The sequence below is a fragment of the Rhinolophus ferrumequinum genome, chromosome 20 (genome assembly GCF_004115265.2).
Source record: "Rhinolophus ferrumequinum isolate MPI-CBG mRhiFer1 chromosome 20, mRhiFer1_v1.p, whole genome shotgun sequence".
Taxonomy (NCBI): Eukaryota; Metazoa; Chordata; class Mammalia; order Chiroptera; family Rhinolophidae; genus Rhinolophus; species Rhinolophus ferrumequinum.
This window is the reverse complement of record NC_046303.1, coordinates 916,144-934,703: the sequence shown is the minus strand read 5'-3', so window position 1 is coordinate 934,703 and position 18,560 is coordinate 916,144. Positions and strand designations below refer to the sequence as shown.

General features: G+C 58.3%; 1 protein-coding gene across 3 annotated transcripts in view; it reads left to right on the top strand.

The window, feature by feature from the left end:
* The window catches only part of TNS3 (tensin 3), a 170,596-nt gene that overhangs the window by 117,739 nt on the left and 34,297 nt on the right, over positions 1-18,560 (top strand). For all 3 annotated transcript variants that reach the window (XM_033088708.1, XM_033088707.1, XM_033088706.1), the window contains 4 exons: positions 516-1,781; positions 11,941-12,104; positions 12,977-13,103; positions 13,192-13,275. In XM_033088708.1, the coding sequence (XP_032944599.1) occupies positions 516-1,781; positions 11,941-12,104; positions 12,977-13,103; positions 13,192-13,275 (1,641 nt within the window). The remainder of the gene's footprint in view (positions 1-515; positions 1,782-11,940; positions 12,105-12,976; positions 13,104-13,191; positions 13,276-18,560) is intronic.

Sequence of the window (18,560 nt, the reverse complement as noted above, 5' to 3'; positions counted from 1 at the left end):
TTATGCTTCCTGTCTCCAGTGAGTTACGCATTTTAGTTTCAGCAGATGCCAGAGTGTAGAGAGGATGGCAGGCTCGGGAGCTGATGTCCTGCCTGGTGAGACCAGGGCACCGGCCTCACCAGAGGCTCTCATGCTGAAGGGGGTGCAGGAAGCCCTCCTGGTCTTCTGCATCCGTGATTCTTGGGCATTTTAGAGCTGAGCTGAGCTCAGCCTTCAAACTGATGAAGTTAACAGGGAGCGCTCGGGACCAGTGACTTATGTGGGGGCCGGAAGGTTCTCCAGATGCCACCTCTGCATCAGAAGGAAGGACATGCAGGTGCCAGACACTGATTGTGCAATTGCTTTTTGTCAGCCTCCGCGTGTGTAGAACTTGGGGCTCCTGGAGAAGCTTTGTCCCTGATTCCTGCCACTTGTCCGTTAGGAGCTCATTTATTTGTTCACTCAGCGCACACACCAGTCAGTGCCCGAAGCCCCAGCACCCTTCACTGACAGCCCCTCTCCGTTTTCTCTCACAGTGCTGCACACGCAGGGCCCTGTCGACGGCAGTCTGTACGCTAAGGTACGGAAGAAGAGCGCCTCGGATCCTGGCGTCCCAGGGGGGGCCCCAGCCATCCCCGCCGCCAGCAGCCCAGACCACGGCGACCACACCCTGTCTGTCAGCAGCGACTCAGGCCACTCCACTGCCTCGGTGAGGACAGACAGGACCGAGGAGCACGCGGCCGTGGGACCCAAGAGGGGCCTGAGCCCCCAGGAGAAGGCCGAGTTGGACCAGCTGCTCAGTGGCTTTGGCCTGGAAGGTTCCGGAAGTGCCCTCAAGGATATGACCGATGTGGGGAACAAGTTCAGTGGGACACGCCACGTCGTCCCAGCGCAGGTCCACGTGAACGGAGACGCCACGCCCAAGGACCGGGAGACCGACATCCTGGACGACGAGGTGCCCAGCCATGACCTGCACAGCGTGGACAGCATCGGGACCCTGTCCTCCTCGGAGGGCCACCCGTCGGCCCCCCTGGGCCCCTTCGCCTGCCACCAGAGCAGTCACAACTCCCTCCTGTCTGACGGCTTTGGGAGCAGCACTGGAGAGGATCCGCACGGCCCCCTCCCGCCCGACCTGGGCCTGGGCGTGGAGCCGCCGTACAGGCGGGAGCAGGCCTTTGGGACGCGCGAGCCCAAGCCGCCGCCACCCGTGCTGGGGGCGCCCTGCGTGTCCGCCCCGACGCAGGCCTACGAGCAGAGCAGCTACTCCACGCAGACCTGGGTGCGCCAGCAGCAGATGGTGGCTGCCCAGCAGTACAGCTTTGCTGCTGACGGGGAGGCCAGGCTCGTCAGCCGCGGCCCTGGGGACAGTCCCCACCTGGCGCAGGCCCCGCCTAGGATCCCGGTCACCCCCACCCGGGGGGCCAGCAGCAGGGTGGCTGTCCAGAGGGGTATAGGGCCTGGGCCACATCCCACCGACACACAGCGGCCCCCTCCCAGCAAATCCTTCACAGCCAGGTTTCCAGACGTCGGAGTGGTGAACGGGTCGGGCCCGGAGCCCAGTGCAGACCCTTCCCCAGGCTCGCCCACCCTGGACATCGACCAGTCCATCGAGCAGCTCAACAGGCTGATCCTGGAGCTGGACCCCACCTTCGAGCCCCTCCCCACCCACATGAGCACACTAGGCAGCCAGGCAAATGGCACCCCAACCCCGCCAGCCCCGGACGGCATGGGAGGCGGGCTCCGGGCGAGTGGCCGCCTTCAGGACAGAGGAGGGGGCCCCGGCAGGGCCCCTGCACAGCAAGGTGAGCTGGTGTTTCGGGTGCAGGCTCCCCCGCGTCGGGATTAGAGCCGAGCACGGCTCTTCGCTGGCCTGCAGGAGGGGGTAGACGGTTGGGACCTAGGGCACAGCCTTGGGGGAACTGGGAGGTTGCTGCATAATGCCAGCTTGTCAGATGCCCCTGAGCTGGTCGTGCACGGAGGGTGGCTGTGCCTGGCCGTTTTGGGGGTGTGTGGAGGGAAGCCTGGAGGGGCAGGAGCAGGACAGTCGGGGCTAAGCAGGGCGGCCTTATCCAGGGCCCAGCACAGTGGACACACAGGCCTGGTGGGGGCCCTCTGCACCCCTGCAGCAGTGGGGCCATGCTGAGTCGGGCCGGGACTGCACAGGCCCTTGCCCGTGGATGTGGCAGTGCGGGGACCGTGGCTGGGCCTTCTTGCTCAGCTGCTCGGCCTGGGGAGGCCAGGGGTGGCTATAGTGGACAGGCAGTGACCTGTGGGTATAGGGCTGCATGAAGGCAGGGCCACATGTCGGGAGGGAGTCTGTGACATGCTTTCCATGTTGGGGAGACATAAGGCTGTGGGGCCCTGGAGAGCTGGCTGCGTCGGCCCGGGAGGGCGCCCAGCAAGCAGAGGGGAAGCCCATGGGGCAGAGGGACGGTGTGTGACGCCGCCGTGAGAATGCGTGTCTAGAAGGTTCCACACAGAGAAGATGGGGCCAGGCAGCATCCATGGCCGCTGAGGTCTGCTGAGATGGAGGCTGTGCCAGAGAGCCCGTGCTCTTCCCGGGCAGGGCCCAGGCCCCAGAGGCCACGTCAGGGCTGAGAGCGGTGAGAACCTCCGGTGTTGGCATGGGCTTGTGCCTGGCACTGGCTGGCTCCCAGGGTCCTGCCTCTAAGTGTCAGGACTGGAGGGTGATGAAGGAAGGGCACTGTCACTTCGTCCGTATTCCTGCGTCTGACCTGAGTGCCGCTTGTCAGTTGAGCCAGGAGAACTGATGGGAAGCACTGCCATTCGAGGCGGAGCTGCTTTCATCTCCCCAGGGCCCCATGGCCGCAGACACAGAGCCCCGTCCTACAGCTGAGTTCCGGGAGGTGTCAGGAAGCGAAGGGGCCCCCCCAAGGTCACACAGGTCGCAGGCAATAGAGCAGGAGTTGGCCCTGCCCGCTTTACAGTCAGATGGGGTGGGTTTCAGTCCCACTCGGGTCGGGACGGCTGGGAACGTGAGCTTTGTGTCCTCGATGCTTCTGCGCTGTGCGGTGGCTGGTCGTGTGGCCTTGTCAGGTAAAGGATGTGATCTCTGAATTCCTGTTCACTCCTTCTGGTAAAAAAAAAATCCTGTCACAGTACCCGGCTGATGGTTCAGGAAATGCAGGTCAACATACACCTGTCCTGGACCTGGGTCACGGTGAGCCACGTGACCTGCCAGCTTCCTGGGTCCCTGGGTCCCTGTGTCCCTGTGTATCCTGAGCTAGAAGTTGGAAGAAGCTAAAGCTCCCTGCAGTGGATTGTAAGCCTCTATCAGACAACAGCAGCTCAGCAGTGCTGGTCCAGGTCTGAGGACTTGGGTGTGTGAACGCACTCAGACTCCTGCAGGGCATTAGGAGTTCACAAAGTCTCAGTGCAGACAAATCCCATGGCATCCTCTCTCTTAGCACCACCGCTCTCTTTAGACTCACCAAACCTGCTTCAAATAAATTACTTGGAAAAGTAACAATCAGAAGTTTTTCTCCAGGATTAAAAAATCTCCTTTGAGATTTGGAGGCTGTTGGAGGCATCTGTTGGGGTAAAGGCTCAGTTTGCTAAGAGTGAACAGGAATCCTGTGGCCTCTTTAGGTTAATGCTTTTCACTTGATGGAATTTAGTCCTTAGTGAATGGTGGTGATGGTGGTGGTGATGGTGGTGATGGTGGCGGTGGCGGTGGTGACGGTGGTGGTGACGGTGGCGGTGGCGGTGGTGATGGTGATGGTGGTGGTGACAGTGGTGGTGGCGGTGGTGGTGGTGGTGGTGATGATGATGATGGTGATGGTGGTGGTGGTGGCGGTGGTGGTGGCGGTGGTGGCGGTGGTGGCGGTGGTGGCGGTGGTGATGGTGGTGATGGTGGTGATGGTGGCGGTGGCGGTGGTGATGGTGGTGGTGACGGTGGCGGTGGCGATGGTGATGGTGGTGGTGACGGTGGTGGTGGCGGTGGTGGTGGTGGTGGTGATGATGATGATGATGGTGATGGTGGTGGTGGTGGCGGTGGTGGTGACGGTGGTGGCGGTGGTGATGGTGGTGATGGTGGCGATGGTGGCGGTGGTGGTGGTGGTGGTGGTGGTGTCGGTGGTGGTGGTGGTGGTGGTGACGGTGGCGGTGGCGGTGGTGGTGGTGGTGATGGTGATGATGATGGTGATGGTGGCGGTGGCGGTGGCGGTGGCGGTGGTGATGGTGGCGGTGGCGGTGGTGATGGTGGTGGTGGTGGTGACGGTGGTGGTGGCGGTGGTGGTGGTGGTGGTGATGGTGGTGGTGGTGATGGTGGTGGTGGTGATGGTGGTGGAGGTGGTGGTGGTGGTGGTGGTGGTGGTGGTGATGATGGCGGTGGCGGTGGCGGTGGCGGTGGCGGTGGCGATGGTGGCGGTGGCGGTGGCGGTGGCGGTGGTGGTGGTGGTGGTGACGGTGGTGGTGGCGGTGGCGGTGGCGGTGGTGGCGGTGGTGGTGGTGATGGTGGTGGTGGTGATGGTGGTGGTGGTGGAGGTGGTGGAGGTGGTGGTGGTGGTGGTGGTGATGGTGGTGGTGGTGATGGTGGCAGTGGCGGTGGCGGTGATGGTGATGGTGGTGGTGGTGGTGGTGGTGGTGGTGACGGTGGTGATGATGGTCATGATGATGATGATGGTGACGATGAAGTTGACAGTGATGATGGTGAAGGTAATGGCCATGATAATAGTAAATACTGCTTCTCTGAGAGCCTGTGCTGTTCCAGGTACTATGTTGAAGCTTGTCTACATCACCTTTGACCTCGCCTACCTTGACATGTAGACAGTTTCTTTCCATCTGACTGTACATTTCATGGCTGTGCCACCATGAAAGGCTCTGCCACTAGCCAGAAAACCCCTCGGGCACAGCCTAGTGACTTGTTCATTTTGTTTTCTGGCACATGGTAATGTTTATAAACAGAAAGGTCTGTGGCATAGGTGGGGATACAAGTGACTGTCCTGGGACCCCTGGGGCTATGCTGAACTGGCCAGGGACTGTCGTAATGTTTATCAAGGGACAGTCCCCACCCACAAGATAAAAGGGAGGCTGTCTAGAGGTAGGGGGTCTCAAGGCTTTGAGCAACCTTGTGAAATGGAGTGACGTGAGGGTGTTTGGCTCCCTGCAGGCTCTGAGTGCCTCTGCGCCTCCCTGCTCTGGTCTGAGACTACACTGCTTCGGGCACAGCCCCTCTGGGCACTGCTGTGGCCTTGTTACACCCCCTCACCCGGGTCTCCCAGCTGCTCTGCAGCCCTGCATGTAAGTGGGTTTCTCGGATCACATCCTTTAAGTGGGGGGAGATTTCACCGATGACACCCCAGTAACAAGCAAATGGCCCATCAGTGACAGTTATGGGCCCACTGATGGCAAGACCCCAGCTCTCTTTATCTCATACCTGAGGGCTCTTTGCTTCGTGTTGTCAGAATATTTGATTCATGTTGCATCAGCCCCCTACCCACAACTGGGAGCCCCAGCAGGCCCCGCGATCCTCGGGCAGAGTGCTGGCTGTTTGTGCGCAGGCACAGACAATAACACTCCTTTTCATCATCCTGAAAACATTCATGGCGGCAAAAAGTATTTGTCACTGATAGTGGAAACCTGTCTATTTGAATTATGAGTGTGAGTTATATGACTCCCAGCCGAAGGGAGTCAGGGTGAGAACTCGAGGACATGTTAGAGTGAGAAAGCACTAGACTTACAGCACACTGAGTGTCCGTGGGAGGGGCTGTGACCTGAGTGTCCGTGGGAGGGGCAGGACATGGGAGTGTCCTGGCACAGGTCACCTCAGTGCCAGGCGGTGGCCTCTGAGCAGGCGTGCACGGGTTGGGGGTGCTGCAAGCGCCCCGGGGGAGGTGGGGAGGCAGGAAGTGGTCACGGCTCCTGCACTCAGTGCCACCCAGTCAGGAGAAGAGTGGTGCCCCTTGCATTTGGTACTGGTGACGGGTGTGATTTTCTGAAACCCCAGGTGTATTCACCTGTGAATTGTGTGTTACAAAGTGGGTGGCCTCAGCTGTGACACCGTGGGTGGCAGGCCCTCTAAGGCTGAGCAGGAGGACCAGCGTGCACGTCATACAGAATTTACCACTTTCACCATTTTAAAGTGTGCCACCCAGTGGCACGAAGTCCCTTCACAGTGCTGTGCAGCCGTCACCACTATCCATTTCCACAACTCTTCATCACCCCAAAGACACCCTCCCCATTAGCCATCACTCCGCCCCACCCCAGCCCCCCAGCCTGTCTGCTTCCTCTCTGGATGTGCCTGTTCTGGGCGTCTCACACATGGGTCCTAGGATCTCCACGCCTGGCTTCTCACACTGAATGCTGTGCTCCAGGCTCATCGTGTGGTCGCACGTGTCGGAGCGCCACTTCTGCTTAGGGCTGAGCTGTGTTCCCTGGTGGGGGTGGACCCCACTGAACTGCCCCATCCCCTGGGGCTGAACATGGGGCTTGTGTGCACCTTGGGCTGCTGTGAGCATCTCAGTACAAGCACTGGTTCGAATGCAGCCCCAGGAGTGGAGCTGCTGGGCCACACGGCTTTCTGTGTGAACTCCAGGGGCCGCCCCTCAGATGTCTCCAAGTCTGCTTTGGAGACCCGGCCTCCAGTGTGCTGTCTCTTTTCCGGAAGCTGTGCCGCAGGTTGACGCAGCTGGTCTGCACAGATGAGCTCCCCCAGGCCCCGTGCTGTGTCCCGTCTGCTCTATGAAAACTAATTTGTCCAATCGTGGCGGCGGGGGTGGCGTCCTGTCCATCGGGTCTGAGGCTAGGACGTGGCCAGCCGTCCACTGGAGCAGGCCCTGGCCCTGAAGGTGAACAGCCCTGGGGACTGTCCTGCATCGCATGATGTCAACACCACAGTTGCTAAAAGGTAGCATGTTTGGAGAGAAGGCCAGTAAGATCAGGTATGGGGGGGGGGGGATAAAAAAAAGGAAGTAAGTTCAAATAAGCAAAAGGAACGGTAGCCAGGCAGCAGCCAGCTGCTGGTGTCCTGAGGGAAGGGTCGCGTGTGGGATGCCAAGCAGTCTTGCGTTGGCAGCCACGCGGCTTCTCACGTCTGCACTTTAAATTACAGTTATTTGGAGGATAAATGGAAGTATTGCTAGCATTTCTCCTGTGGAAGGACATACTTCCTAGGCTTTTAGACGCACTTCCCCACCGCCTGGCCGAGCCCGTCAGTGTTTCCCAAGAGAAGGGATTTTCACTTTTGCCATCCAAAATACAATTCCTATCCTGGGCATTTGGGGGGCAAAGGCCTGGAGCAGCAGGGGACCTGCTGCTGGGGTCTGTGCTCAGGTTGTGAGCTTCATTAGCACTCAGACTGAGGGTTTCCAGCAAAAGTCACCCAGTTCTGCAAGCACACAGGCTGCAGGCGGAAGGGGCTGGTGATCCAGTTGCTTGGAGGACAGAAAAGCTTCTTAACTCCTCTGGGAACACAGGCTCGAGAGGGGGTGCCGCTGCCACAGCCGTCCTTTCTTGTCCCCACCGTCTCTTTAGAAGAAACCCCGTTGATCTGAATGTGCTGAAGTCAGGAGGCCCGAACTAACTCAGGGCGATTGTTTGTTTTCAGGCCTAGGAATGCAGGGAGTTTCCAGAACCCACTGGGTACAAGCGCATAAGCGCATATGACGCAGGACTTTGGTCTTATCTGATCATAAGAGGATAAATAAATAGCTAAGGGCACTTTACCTTCCAGTGGCCCAGATAGAAGAAGCAGCCATATTCTGGGAGGTCCCAGGTCTCCAGAGCAGGGGTTTGTCCCCGGCGGCACAGGGCGTCCCCTGGGAGCTTTACAGATGCAATGCTGACCATACCAGGCCATGGACAGTCGGGCGGGCAGGCTGGGCTGGCGGCCGGGGCGTCAGAATGGTCTCAAGCTCTCCCCACGCGTGTACCTGCACTGTGACTCTGGCCTTGTGACCTGCTGTGGCTCTCAGCGTGGCTGCGTGTTGGAAATGCTGAGAGTTTTATAAATGCAGGTTCTGTCGTCACAGGACAGGGGTGAGGTCTAGCATCAGGATTTTAAATGCCGTTCTGATTCCACACAGCTTTGAGAAGTGCTGTTTTATATTCGTGTTTCTAACCTGGGCGTGTGTCCCAGTGCCCTAGAGAGCTGACCCCCGCTGGGAGAGGCAGGAGGGCCCCCCCCACGGGATGTTCTGGGACCTCGCTGTGCTAGGAATGTGGGCTTTGAATCCTCATACGCCCCCAGAGGCCCGGCGTTATTCCAGGGGTGGGGACCTGTGACTCCAGCACGCCAGTTCTGGGTTCCTCATCTCTAAATAGGATCCAGTAGTCACCCCAAGAAAGCTGAATCGCCCTGCACAGTGCACGGGGCCACACATGTGTCTGAGTCCCGAGGACAATGCTGTAGCTCCCTCTCTACCTGTTTGCATAGCTGGGCTTCTGTGTGTTTACGGGAAGGTGCAGGCTTGCCATGGAGCTTCTGGATTTTTGGACACAGTCTGCTGGTGAGCCGTCTCAGAAGGTCCCCTCCCTCACGGTGGCCACCATGGTGCTGACCTCCCGGGGGAGGCTGAATTCAGTCCCTGGTGCAAAGCACTTGGCAGGCACCACGCAGTCGTGACCCGAGTCCCCCACATCTCAGATCTCAGCGGGGCATCTGGGTGTCCACACAGGAGGACTGGCTCTCCTGCTCCACCCTCAGCTCCCATGCGTTCCGGCCCTCACCTCCCCCACCCTCTTGTGGTGGCCAGCGTGAGGTTGCGTCTACACAGACTGGGCAACTGGCTGTGCCGGGCCGAGGCCGCCTCTGCCCTGCTCCTGGCAACGCTGCCCGGCCCAGTCACGTCACCTGAGTGACCGAGCATTGTGTGTCCCAGGCTTAGCCAGGACGCTCTCTGTCTAATGAGCAGGTCCGGCCACCAGACATGTAGATTTATCAGAGAGAATGAAAAATCTATTGATCAAACTCGAGAGCTGTGGGTCTGAACGCAGAAAAAGCACTAGTGAGAATGAGAGGGGGTGTGGGGGCCCCGGTGGCACTAGTGAGAATGAGGTGTGGGGACCCGGTAAAGGCAGCACAGAGACAGCAAAAGGGGAAGACGCCTCGTACTTCCTGAAGACGGTCTGTGTCTTGTTTCTCCAGGTTAAAAGTACGTATTAGTGAAAACTGGAAAATATAGTTATTTCAAAAAATATCATCAGTGCCTAGATTTGCACAACCCAGAGAGAGCCTCTTATGAACATTTAGGTACATTTTCTTAATTTTTAGAATCTGCAATACAATGTCCAAACTACACACCTCAGGGCTGGCCTCAGGGAGCTCCTGCCTCTGGCGGGACCTGGGTCACATGCAGCTCCAGCCCAGGGTCCAGGGCCCAGGCCCACCACTCTCGCTCTTGGACGGGATGGGCTTTGAAACGCTCCTGGTCAGTGCTCGTCGCCCCCACGTGCTGGGAAGCGCAGGCAGCCAAGTTCCCCAGGGGACCCCACGTGTTCACTCAGAGCAGGAAGGCGCATTCCCACAGAGCGTCCACGTGGTGATGCCAGGAGCTGAGGAGCGTGTGTCCGCTGTCCCACGGCACGTGTCCACAGGAAGGGTCCCTCTTTCCCAGCCTGTGTCCCCTTCATCATCCACGTTGATCGTTAGTCACTTGCACGTCGACAACACCTGTGGTTGTGAGGTCAGGGCCCACCGACGTCTGTCTGGGTTGCCTCCCCCAGGGGGCAGGTCTCCAAGGACACAGCCACTCACTCAGCACCTTTCTGGGGCCTCACGCTGCCCCATGCATCAGTGTGCTGTCATGTGTCACTTGGGACCAAACAGCATGGCTTATCGTGCACATTGAACAGAGGAGGTGCCCCTTTCCACCCCACGTCCCTCTGAAAGGCTTCCGAGCAGCGTGGCCTCTGGATTTCTCGGCTGTGACAGACCGCAGGTGTCAGCCCATGGGCGCTGAGCCCCCGCGCCCCAGCCTGGGCTGGCCCTGTGTCAGCCTCGGCTCTCGCCGCAGGGCGTCAGGGTGCCGTCGCATTAAATGTCATTTTACTTCATCTTTGCCCCAGTTTTTCTCCCCATGGGAGAGAGGACAGCAAGCGCTGGTCTCGTTTTGCACATAATGAAATGGGGCTGGAGAGTGGACGACCCTCCAAATCTCACATCCTAACGCCCTCCGCTCTAGGCCGGTTCTGGGGGGCCGGCTCTTGGGATTGGAGGGGGTCGTCAGGACGGTAGATTAGTTCTGGGGGGGTCCTGCCACGCGGAGACCGGGTTTGGGTCTTGGTTGCTCAGGCACTGGCCTTTGACATGGGGCGGGGTTTGGGGGGGTGCCCAGCTGGACTTTGCCCACGGGTGGTCCATTGAAAACCTAGAGGGTTGGGAGGTGGGACCTTGGAAGGAATCCCACTCCTTTGTCACTGGACACAGCAGCAGAATGTCCTCCCGCTGTTGAGTTGTCTTTCCCTAACAGGGCAGCTTTTGAATTCCACACAGTTTCTTAAAGTCCGTCCTGGCGGAGCAGGGGGACAGCTAGGCCTGTCACCGTGCTCACATGACTGTGTGTCACAGCCACGGACTCGTCAGGGACAGTCAGTCCAGGGCGGGCCTCACGCACGGGCAGCTGAAGCCTTGAAATGCAGTCAGGTGCCCTCCCAGTTCAAGGATTAGGTGTATGTACTTTTCATCCCAACTGGGGTGGGAGGCAGGGGGGCCTGCTCCCCCCCCAAGTCTGAGCGCAGCCTGCCCACCTCCCGAGTCTGAGCGCAGCCTGCCTGGGCCACACGTCATCTGCAGAGCTCTCCCTGAGCAGCCCGCATTGGCCAGTGCGGAAGGAAAACACGTTTTTGTCACTTTGCAGTACAAAGCGTACAGGTTACCAGTTCTGATACCACTGTGTGTTTGTTTATATGCTGGGAACTGGCAAATTAGCACCTAGATGAGGTACAGGTGTTAAAAGCTAAGAGCTACAGTTAAAAGAAAAGCCGCAGATGGGGAAGGTGACCGTTTGTTTGGGCGGGTGGCTGTGGATACATGTTGGTGACCCAGAAAGAGTGTGTGTCTAGGACGTTGTCACCTCCTTGATGGTCATAAAGCAAAGTGCGAGCATCTGGCCCCAAAGTTGACCACTGGTGTCCTCAGAGGGGAAGATGGACAAGGGGTAGTGACAGGTCTCAGATAATCAAGTCCCAGGTACCCGCGGCCACCAGGGGCCACCCTGGTGTCTTTCACGTGTAACCACCAAGAATCTTTCCTTCACCCTCGGCGAGGGATGAGGGGAGGGTCCACCCCGGGCCAGTGTCCTCCTCGCGGTGTTTTCCTGAGCACCTACTGTGTGCAGGCAGCGCCCTCCTCCCTGGTGTTCCCTGAGCACCTACTGTGTGCAGGCAGCGCCCTCCTCCCTGGTGTTCCCTGAGCACCTATTGTGTGCAGGCAGTGCCCTCCTCCCTGGTGTTCCCTGAGCACCTACTGTGTGCAGGCAGTGCCCTCCTCCCTGGTGTTCCCTGAGCACCTACTGTGTGCAGGCAGCGCCCTCCTCCCTGGTGTTCCCTGAGCACCTATTGTGTGCAGGCAGTGCCCTCCTCCCTGTTGTTCCCTGAGTACTTATTGTGCACAGTGTTGCACACACTGGGGAGCCAGTTGGACAGAACCCTTCACGGAGCCAAGACTGAGAGAAATAGGAAATGAGCAGAGATCAGTCCAGACAGTAACTGGATGAGCCGACAAAACATGATGCCGAGTGAGAGAAGCAGACCCCAAAGGACACATGTCATATGGTCGCATCCACAGGAAATGTCCAGAGTGGGCAAATCCAGAGGCAGATAGTGGGTTGGTGGGTGCCAGGGACTGGGGGAGTGGCTAATGGGGGCGGAGTTTCCTTTGGGGGTGAAGAGAATGTTCTGGAACTGGAAATAAAAAGTGACTTTGAGAAATTTCAAAGTCGGGGCCCCATTTGGATGAAAGTGCCGGCAGCCCATATGTGTCTGTCCTCATGGTCTCCTCAGGTGACGAGCCCCTGGGCAGGAGGTTCCGGAAGCTGAGCCTTGGGCAGTATGACAACAATGCTGGAGGACAGCCAGCCTTCTCCAGATGCGGGTGGGTGAGCACCACCGGAGCAGAGCAGGCCCCGAGCTTGGCAGCTTTTCTCTCTCCAGCAGAAGCCAAAGAGGTACGACCGCCACCCTGGAGCCACACCACAGCCCTGCCCCAAATCGAGGTCCCCTTACGGCCTGCCCCTGTCTCACAGGTGTGGTTTTTCCCTGAGGCAGATGTGTAGTCCCGGCCACCTGAGCCTGTGCTCTGACCTGTAGTGTGGAGATGAGCAGTGAAGCCGGTGGTGGGCTGTGAGGTTAGAGGTCACGGGGGCTCAGTGGGTGGACGCCAGCAGCAAAGGGCAAACAGACTTTCTGTCCAGACCCTTGGGGTCCCCGAGGGAAGCAGGAAGCAGGTGGCTCAAGGTGGACATGTCACCTTGTGGGGACACCACAGAGCATCTTCTAGGAGGCGTCGTTAAGGCTTTTAAGCAGACTGAGTGAGACAAGCCGGCAAACCCCCAAACAAGGGGTTTTTTCAAATTAAGGCTTTGTTTGTTCTCAAGGCAGGAAAGGTGGACCCGGAATAGACAAGAGCAGTCACTCACGGTCTTAGCACATGAACAACCCAGTGCGGACCTTTGGGGTCCATCCGTCCCGCTTTGTAGCTACGCTTGCGTGTCCAACTTGTGGCATGTTTTACGTACCTGTGACCGTAGCATTGGGACAGATGGTTCTGCCCTGCTGCTCTCACTGAACGATAAAAACCCTCCCTTTCCCCGCACTGTGCTCAGGTTCTGCCTGTCCCACCCGTTAGCTGGAGCTACGCTTTCTCCAGCTGTCCCTGCCTGGGAGCAGGACAGGCTCCCATGCTGTAGTTTCTGAGCTCCGCCTCCTGTCCTCATGCTCACACATGGCTGACCCGGGGTGGGGTGGGGGGGTGTTAGCCAGGGCCCCTCCCACCTGGAGCAGCCTGCACCTGACTCCCCGCTCCCCGTGCCACTTCCAGACGGCCATCGCTGCATACCCCCCAGACCTCGACGGGGTCGATGGCAGGATCTTCTCTCCAACCAAGAATGGCAGTGAGCCTCTGTCCCCCACGCCAGCATTCCCCGTGTCTCCACAAACACCGTACGGTAAGGAAGAAGCCAAGCTCCCTCTGCGCGTCCCCACCTTCCTTCCGGGAGGGACTGAAGCAGCTCGTTGCTTTGCTTTCTTTTCCAGTGACAACGCCCCCACACTACCCGCCGTTCAGCCCGCCTGAGCAGCAGATGGGCAGCGCCAGCGGTCTGTACAAAGCAGCTCATGGTAAGACACCCGCCTGCGACCCTCGGCTCTAGGTGGCCTTCACGGAGAAATAGTTCCATGTCTGTCACATCTGAGAGCCACATGAGTGAGGGTGGCTGTCACCTGGGAAACTGCAGGGCACAGCCCACTGGGTTGTCATCCACCAGTGCCGTGTGTCCTCTGGGTGGGTCAGGGTGGGCCCAGCAGCTCAGCGTCAGTATTTTTCAGCTCCGTGTGGCATCACTTGGAGTTGAAAGAAGGAACTGCTGGCCGTTCACAGTGGAAGGAGAGCCCACAGAGCGGTCTGCATGGCACAGGCAGCCCTTGCCCGCGCCCGGTCACACAGACCGTACGTCCTCCGTGCTGGCCCCTGTCCTGCATCTCCCCAGGGGAGCGCTGATGTCTGGGACGGGTCTGTTGCATTGTCGGAAAGTGCATTGCACTTTCCATCCTGGGCTCCGTGTGCGCGAAGCACCGCCTGGGGGAGGCGTAAAGCAGGCGCTGGTGGTGTTCCTCAGCACCCTTCCTGGGGCGCGTTTGCCACTCTCCCCGAGAGTCCCGGGCGGTGTGACCTTCGGCAGATGGAGAGGAGATGTAGTTAAAGCCCCCGTACTTCAAACACCACTCTGCTCCGTAATTGTGGATTCTTTACGCTGCAGCTTTTCTGCCTTGAAGGCACGTGAGTGTGCCCGCGAACGGTCGCGAGGCTCGGTCTGGGAGTGGGGCACTGACACGGCTAAAGCCTGTGCTTACCCAGGAGTGGTGCTGGGGGTGACAGCGAGCGCCGTTCCCTGTCTTCCTCCAGAGAAAACCAGAGGCAGGTGTGTTTTAACAGAAAGGCCATCTTTCTCCCAAAGTTTCCTTTATGCTTTTAGGACCAGAGGTGCTTGTACACCGAGCATACACAGCGCATAGCAATTAAACTGACCCCCTTTCTTGGCAGGTGTCATGGAAATGTGGGTCAGAGAGCTGTGTGCAGTGTTCCTGCGAGTGCTTGTGTGTGACGTGATTGGTGCCTGAGAAGGCGTGTCTGTGTTCCCGTGTGTGTTAGCACAGATTCAACAGATGTAGCCATGTGTCTGTTCTTCTATATTTTAATAATTTAGATGGGAGCAAGCAAAGGGTCGTTGCCTCCATTGCAGCCCCGCCCCAGCCCAGTCGACCAGGATCGATGGCTAATGGGAACGTGCTTAGTGGGTTTGGACGGGACCTGCCCTCTGACACGGAGCCCTCAGACCCCACATCACCAGGGCAGGCTCACGGGAAACACTTGTGACGGCAGAGGGATGTGGATGATGGGTTCACGCAAATGCGTCACACACTTGTTTCTAATGGCCCCAAGCTGGAAACAACCCAGTTGTCCTTCAGCAAGGGGTGGTTAAAGCCAGACGAATTAAAAAAAAATGCCAGTTAAAGCTGGAGAATTCCACAAACATTTACAGACCACGGAGTGTGAGTTCCATACCGTCCCTTCCAGACAATAGAAGAGGAGACAACACAGCCCAGTTCATTTTATGAAGCTGATGTCGTCCTGATACCAAAACCAGGCGATGACAAAAACAGCTCCAGAACTAGACCTTTAGCCCTTAGGAACAGACACAAAAATCCGTGGGGAAATATAAGCAAATGGAAGTCAGTAACATACAAGCAGTTACGCATTGTGAACAAGTGGGGTTCACTCCAGGGATGCAATGCTGGTTTGACCGTTGAAAATCCGGCCATGTAGAACCCTTTGAATGTGCGAACAGAGAAAACTTTCATGATTATGTCATAGATACAAACTAGTATTTGTCAAAATTCACACCCATTCATGACCAACAACTCCTAGCAAAACAACAGGGGAGCTTCCACAACCTCACCCTGCTCTCAGTGCTGGCAGTTGTGCAGAGCTGACCCTTGGGACTGGCTTCAAAGGGCAGAAGGGAGACGTTTGCCAGAGGAGGAAGCAAAGAGGAATTCAGGAAGGTCTTGTTGGGGCGGTGGGGGGAGGGGTTGCTTGGGGTTACTTGGAGGCGATGCTTTATTTTTGCCTTTCTTTTTTTAAGTTGTCACTCTTCAAAGCTTGACAAATTGTAAAATGCTTCCACAAGTCCTCCGCCTTCTTCCTGTAGCCGAATCGCTTTTCTTTGGAAATTTTGTGACCTTTTAATGAGAGTGTTTAGAGTGGGGACAAAAGCTCGTTTGTGCAGCGTGTGCGACACCCTGGATGGCTCTGCCTCTGCACAGCCTGGGAACACGCCCACCTCCGTGTGTGCTCAACGCACATGTGTGGGTGCGTGTGGAACATTCACACCTGTGCACGCGTGTCCTGCTCTGCTCTGCGATCTGTGCACAGCAGTGACTAGTGACCCCAAATAACTGGCGGGGGCAGCAGCTGCTGTCCCTGCACCCCACATTGGCAGCATGGCAGCAGGCATGGGACTGCCTAAAAGTGTGCTCAACAATGAGCGCCCCTGCTGTGTGGGTGCGCTCAGCGGTCGGCTACGATAGGGACATTCATTGCCGTGAGTGCCTGGAGCTCGGAAAGTACCAGATGCTGGCACACAGCACGGCACCTCGTCCCCACATGAGTAGCCATTTCCCGACTGTGATGAATGCCATGTCTTGTGTGCTTGCTTTTGGTTTAGAGGAATCTTTGTTCCTCTAAATTTATTTATCAGCTCATGTCACCCCCTCTGGTGGGCTGTTCTCGAATCTCAGCATGGACACATGACTGTGACCTGCCAGCGGGTGTTTGCTCTACTGTGGGAGGCAGGGGGCCCTGGGGCGTGGTGACAGCGTCTGGGGTCCACATCTCCACCGTCCTGCACGCACTGCAGCAACTCTTGAGGCAGCTTGAGCCCAAGTGACTACAGCTGTGTGGGCATGGTGCTGGGGGACAGTCTCCGAAAGGAAGGAATGTGTCAGCGTACATGCACAATGACGTGCCGGAGTTGATCTCGAGATGCAGCTTTTCAGCTGCAGGCCCCTCGTCAGTGAAGCCACACTGTGTGTCAGAATGAGCTCTGCTCTGGGATCGGAGAATCCGTCAGTCTGGGCCTGGCACAGGCTGGGCCTGGCAGACGGGACCCAGAATCCACAGCCCAGGCTGTGCTTGTCCCTGAAGGCATGAGGCGGTGGCCAGGCCACCCCGGCTACTGGGACGACTTCGGGAAATGCGTAGCGGCCTGGTAGGCAGAATTGGTGGTGTTTCGCTCTGGAAGTGCTCACCAGTGCCGCCCGCACCGTTTACCTTTCTCCCGAAAGCCCTGCGAGCCCTGGCCCCACATGGACAGCAGCTCCCAGCCTGGTGGGAGAGGGCAGGGACAGATAGCCTGTCACGCTGCCACCTCAGGCTGCATTCTGGGCTGTAAAATGCTACATTTTGCTGGACTCACTTGGGAAGATTTGGGATCGTGACTCTGGAGAAGGGTCAGCCGTCCTAGTCACTGAGGGATGTGGAGATGTAGACCTGCCACCTGCCTCTCGCCCTTTGTAACTGGCTGTGGCCTGGCCTGGTGTTCACAAGGAAACCCAGTGACCCCAAATTAAGGTGCGTCCTTGACAGACATCCCAATCAGGTAAAGAAGCATCTGTGTTTGGTTCAAATCCTATCACACTTTAGTGTGTTCTCAAGAACACATGACAGCACACACACATGTGCCATGTGTGTGGTTATGTGTGTGTGTGTGTGTGTGGTTATGTGTGCCGTGTGAGTGTGTGTGTGTGTGTGTGTGTGGTTGTGCCTGGTGGAGGCGTCCGGCTTTCTGAGCATTTCATATGTGCATGTGTAGAGAAAGAGAAAGCTTCTGGAAAACCAAGAGCCCAGCAAGTGAGAACCCATAGTTGGGATAAGAGGAGGCCTTTTCCGCTGCTCCAGGGCCCAGGAAGCACTCGACGGGCGTTGTGGGCAGCTGTGTGCCCTCAGGTCTCGCTGGGTGACAAAGACGGATGCATGTGTCATTTCTATGAGGACCGGGAGGTTGGGCCGCTGTGAAGTGGGAGTGCAACCGAGGCTGTGGGAGGCGGGCTTGTGTGCGACTCCCTCTCTGCGGACCGTTCACTTGGGTCACCTGAGCACAGCCTCCCGGGAGCGCCCCAGGCTTCCCCCTGCTGCCTGCTCACTGGAGCCTTCCTGAGATCCCTCTGCCCTTCCTTTTTCTGGGCAGAGCGCTTGCTGAAGTGATACGTGCAGTCACTGGGGGTGTCCTCTGTCCCTGACCCGCCCTCCTGCACACTGGGAAGCCCCATTTCTCTTCAGCAGCACGTGAGGCCTCCGTCACAGCACCCTGGTTCCGTCACATCCTAAGTCCGGTGGCCAGGGAGACCTGGGGCCATCACGGAGTGAACACCAGGCAGACGGGGCACTGCAGGTGACTCAGGTGGGGTCTGCACTTGTCCCTGACTCCTCCAGGCTATGTGGTGACCCTGCCAGGGCCCAGCGCCGTGGGCACCGTGGGTGCCCCCTTCTGGTGGTGCAGGTCCTAGTACCAAGTGGGGCAGCACAGTTTCAGGGGACGAGTTCCCCAAATGTGAGTTTTCATCAGCACAATTGCTGGCCCTCAGAGCACAGCCGCGAAATCATCTCCTCCCTGTGGTGCCAGCCCAGCCGAGGGCACAGGAGAGGGCAGACAGATCTGCCGAAGAATCCTAAGTGACTAGACCGCCCAGCCACGGCTGCTCTGGTCACAGGTGGTTAGACAAAGAGCACAGAGGTGGCATTTCAGAAATGGGCCCCGCCCACCCCGTGTGCCTGCAGGCCAAGGGAAGGACCCACCCTGAGGAGCGCCGTCCATCCGGCACTGCCCTTCCTGGCCCTGGCCACACGACAGTCGCCTTCCTCTGTTCAGGGGGTGACGGGCCCTTGGGAAAGGCCGGTCCGTGTTCTGCGGAGCTCGCTCTGGGCGGAAGTCAGGCATTTCTGGCAGATCTTCTGCTGCCCTGAAGGCAGTAAACACGTAAACACCACAGGAGTGCCCTGCTGGACCTGGGGGAGGGCCCGGGCCTTCCTGTCCCTCCCGCTGAGGGCATGTACCTGTCCGCCTGGACCAGGTGGATGAGTGGGTCAGAGGGTGGCGCTGGGCTGGGCGGGCGGCCGCTGTGCCGAGTGGTCAGCTGCCATGCTGGAAGCCTGCGTGTGCTCATGCCTGGTCCATCTCAGGTTGCTGGACACAGTGCTGGCCCATGAGCAAGAAGGGACTTCCTGGGAGGAACGGATGTGGGACCTCGTCTGCAGGAGGACTTCAGGGAGGTGGCGCCAGTGCTCGGACTTGCCGGTTGAGTGGGCCTGTGCCCCTTCGTGGCTGTAAAGCTCGGGATGTGCATGT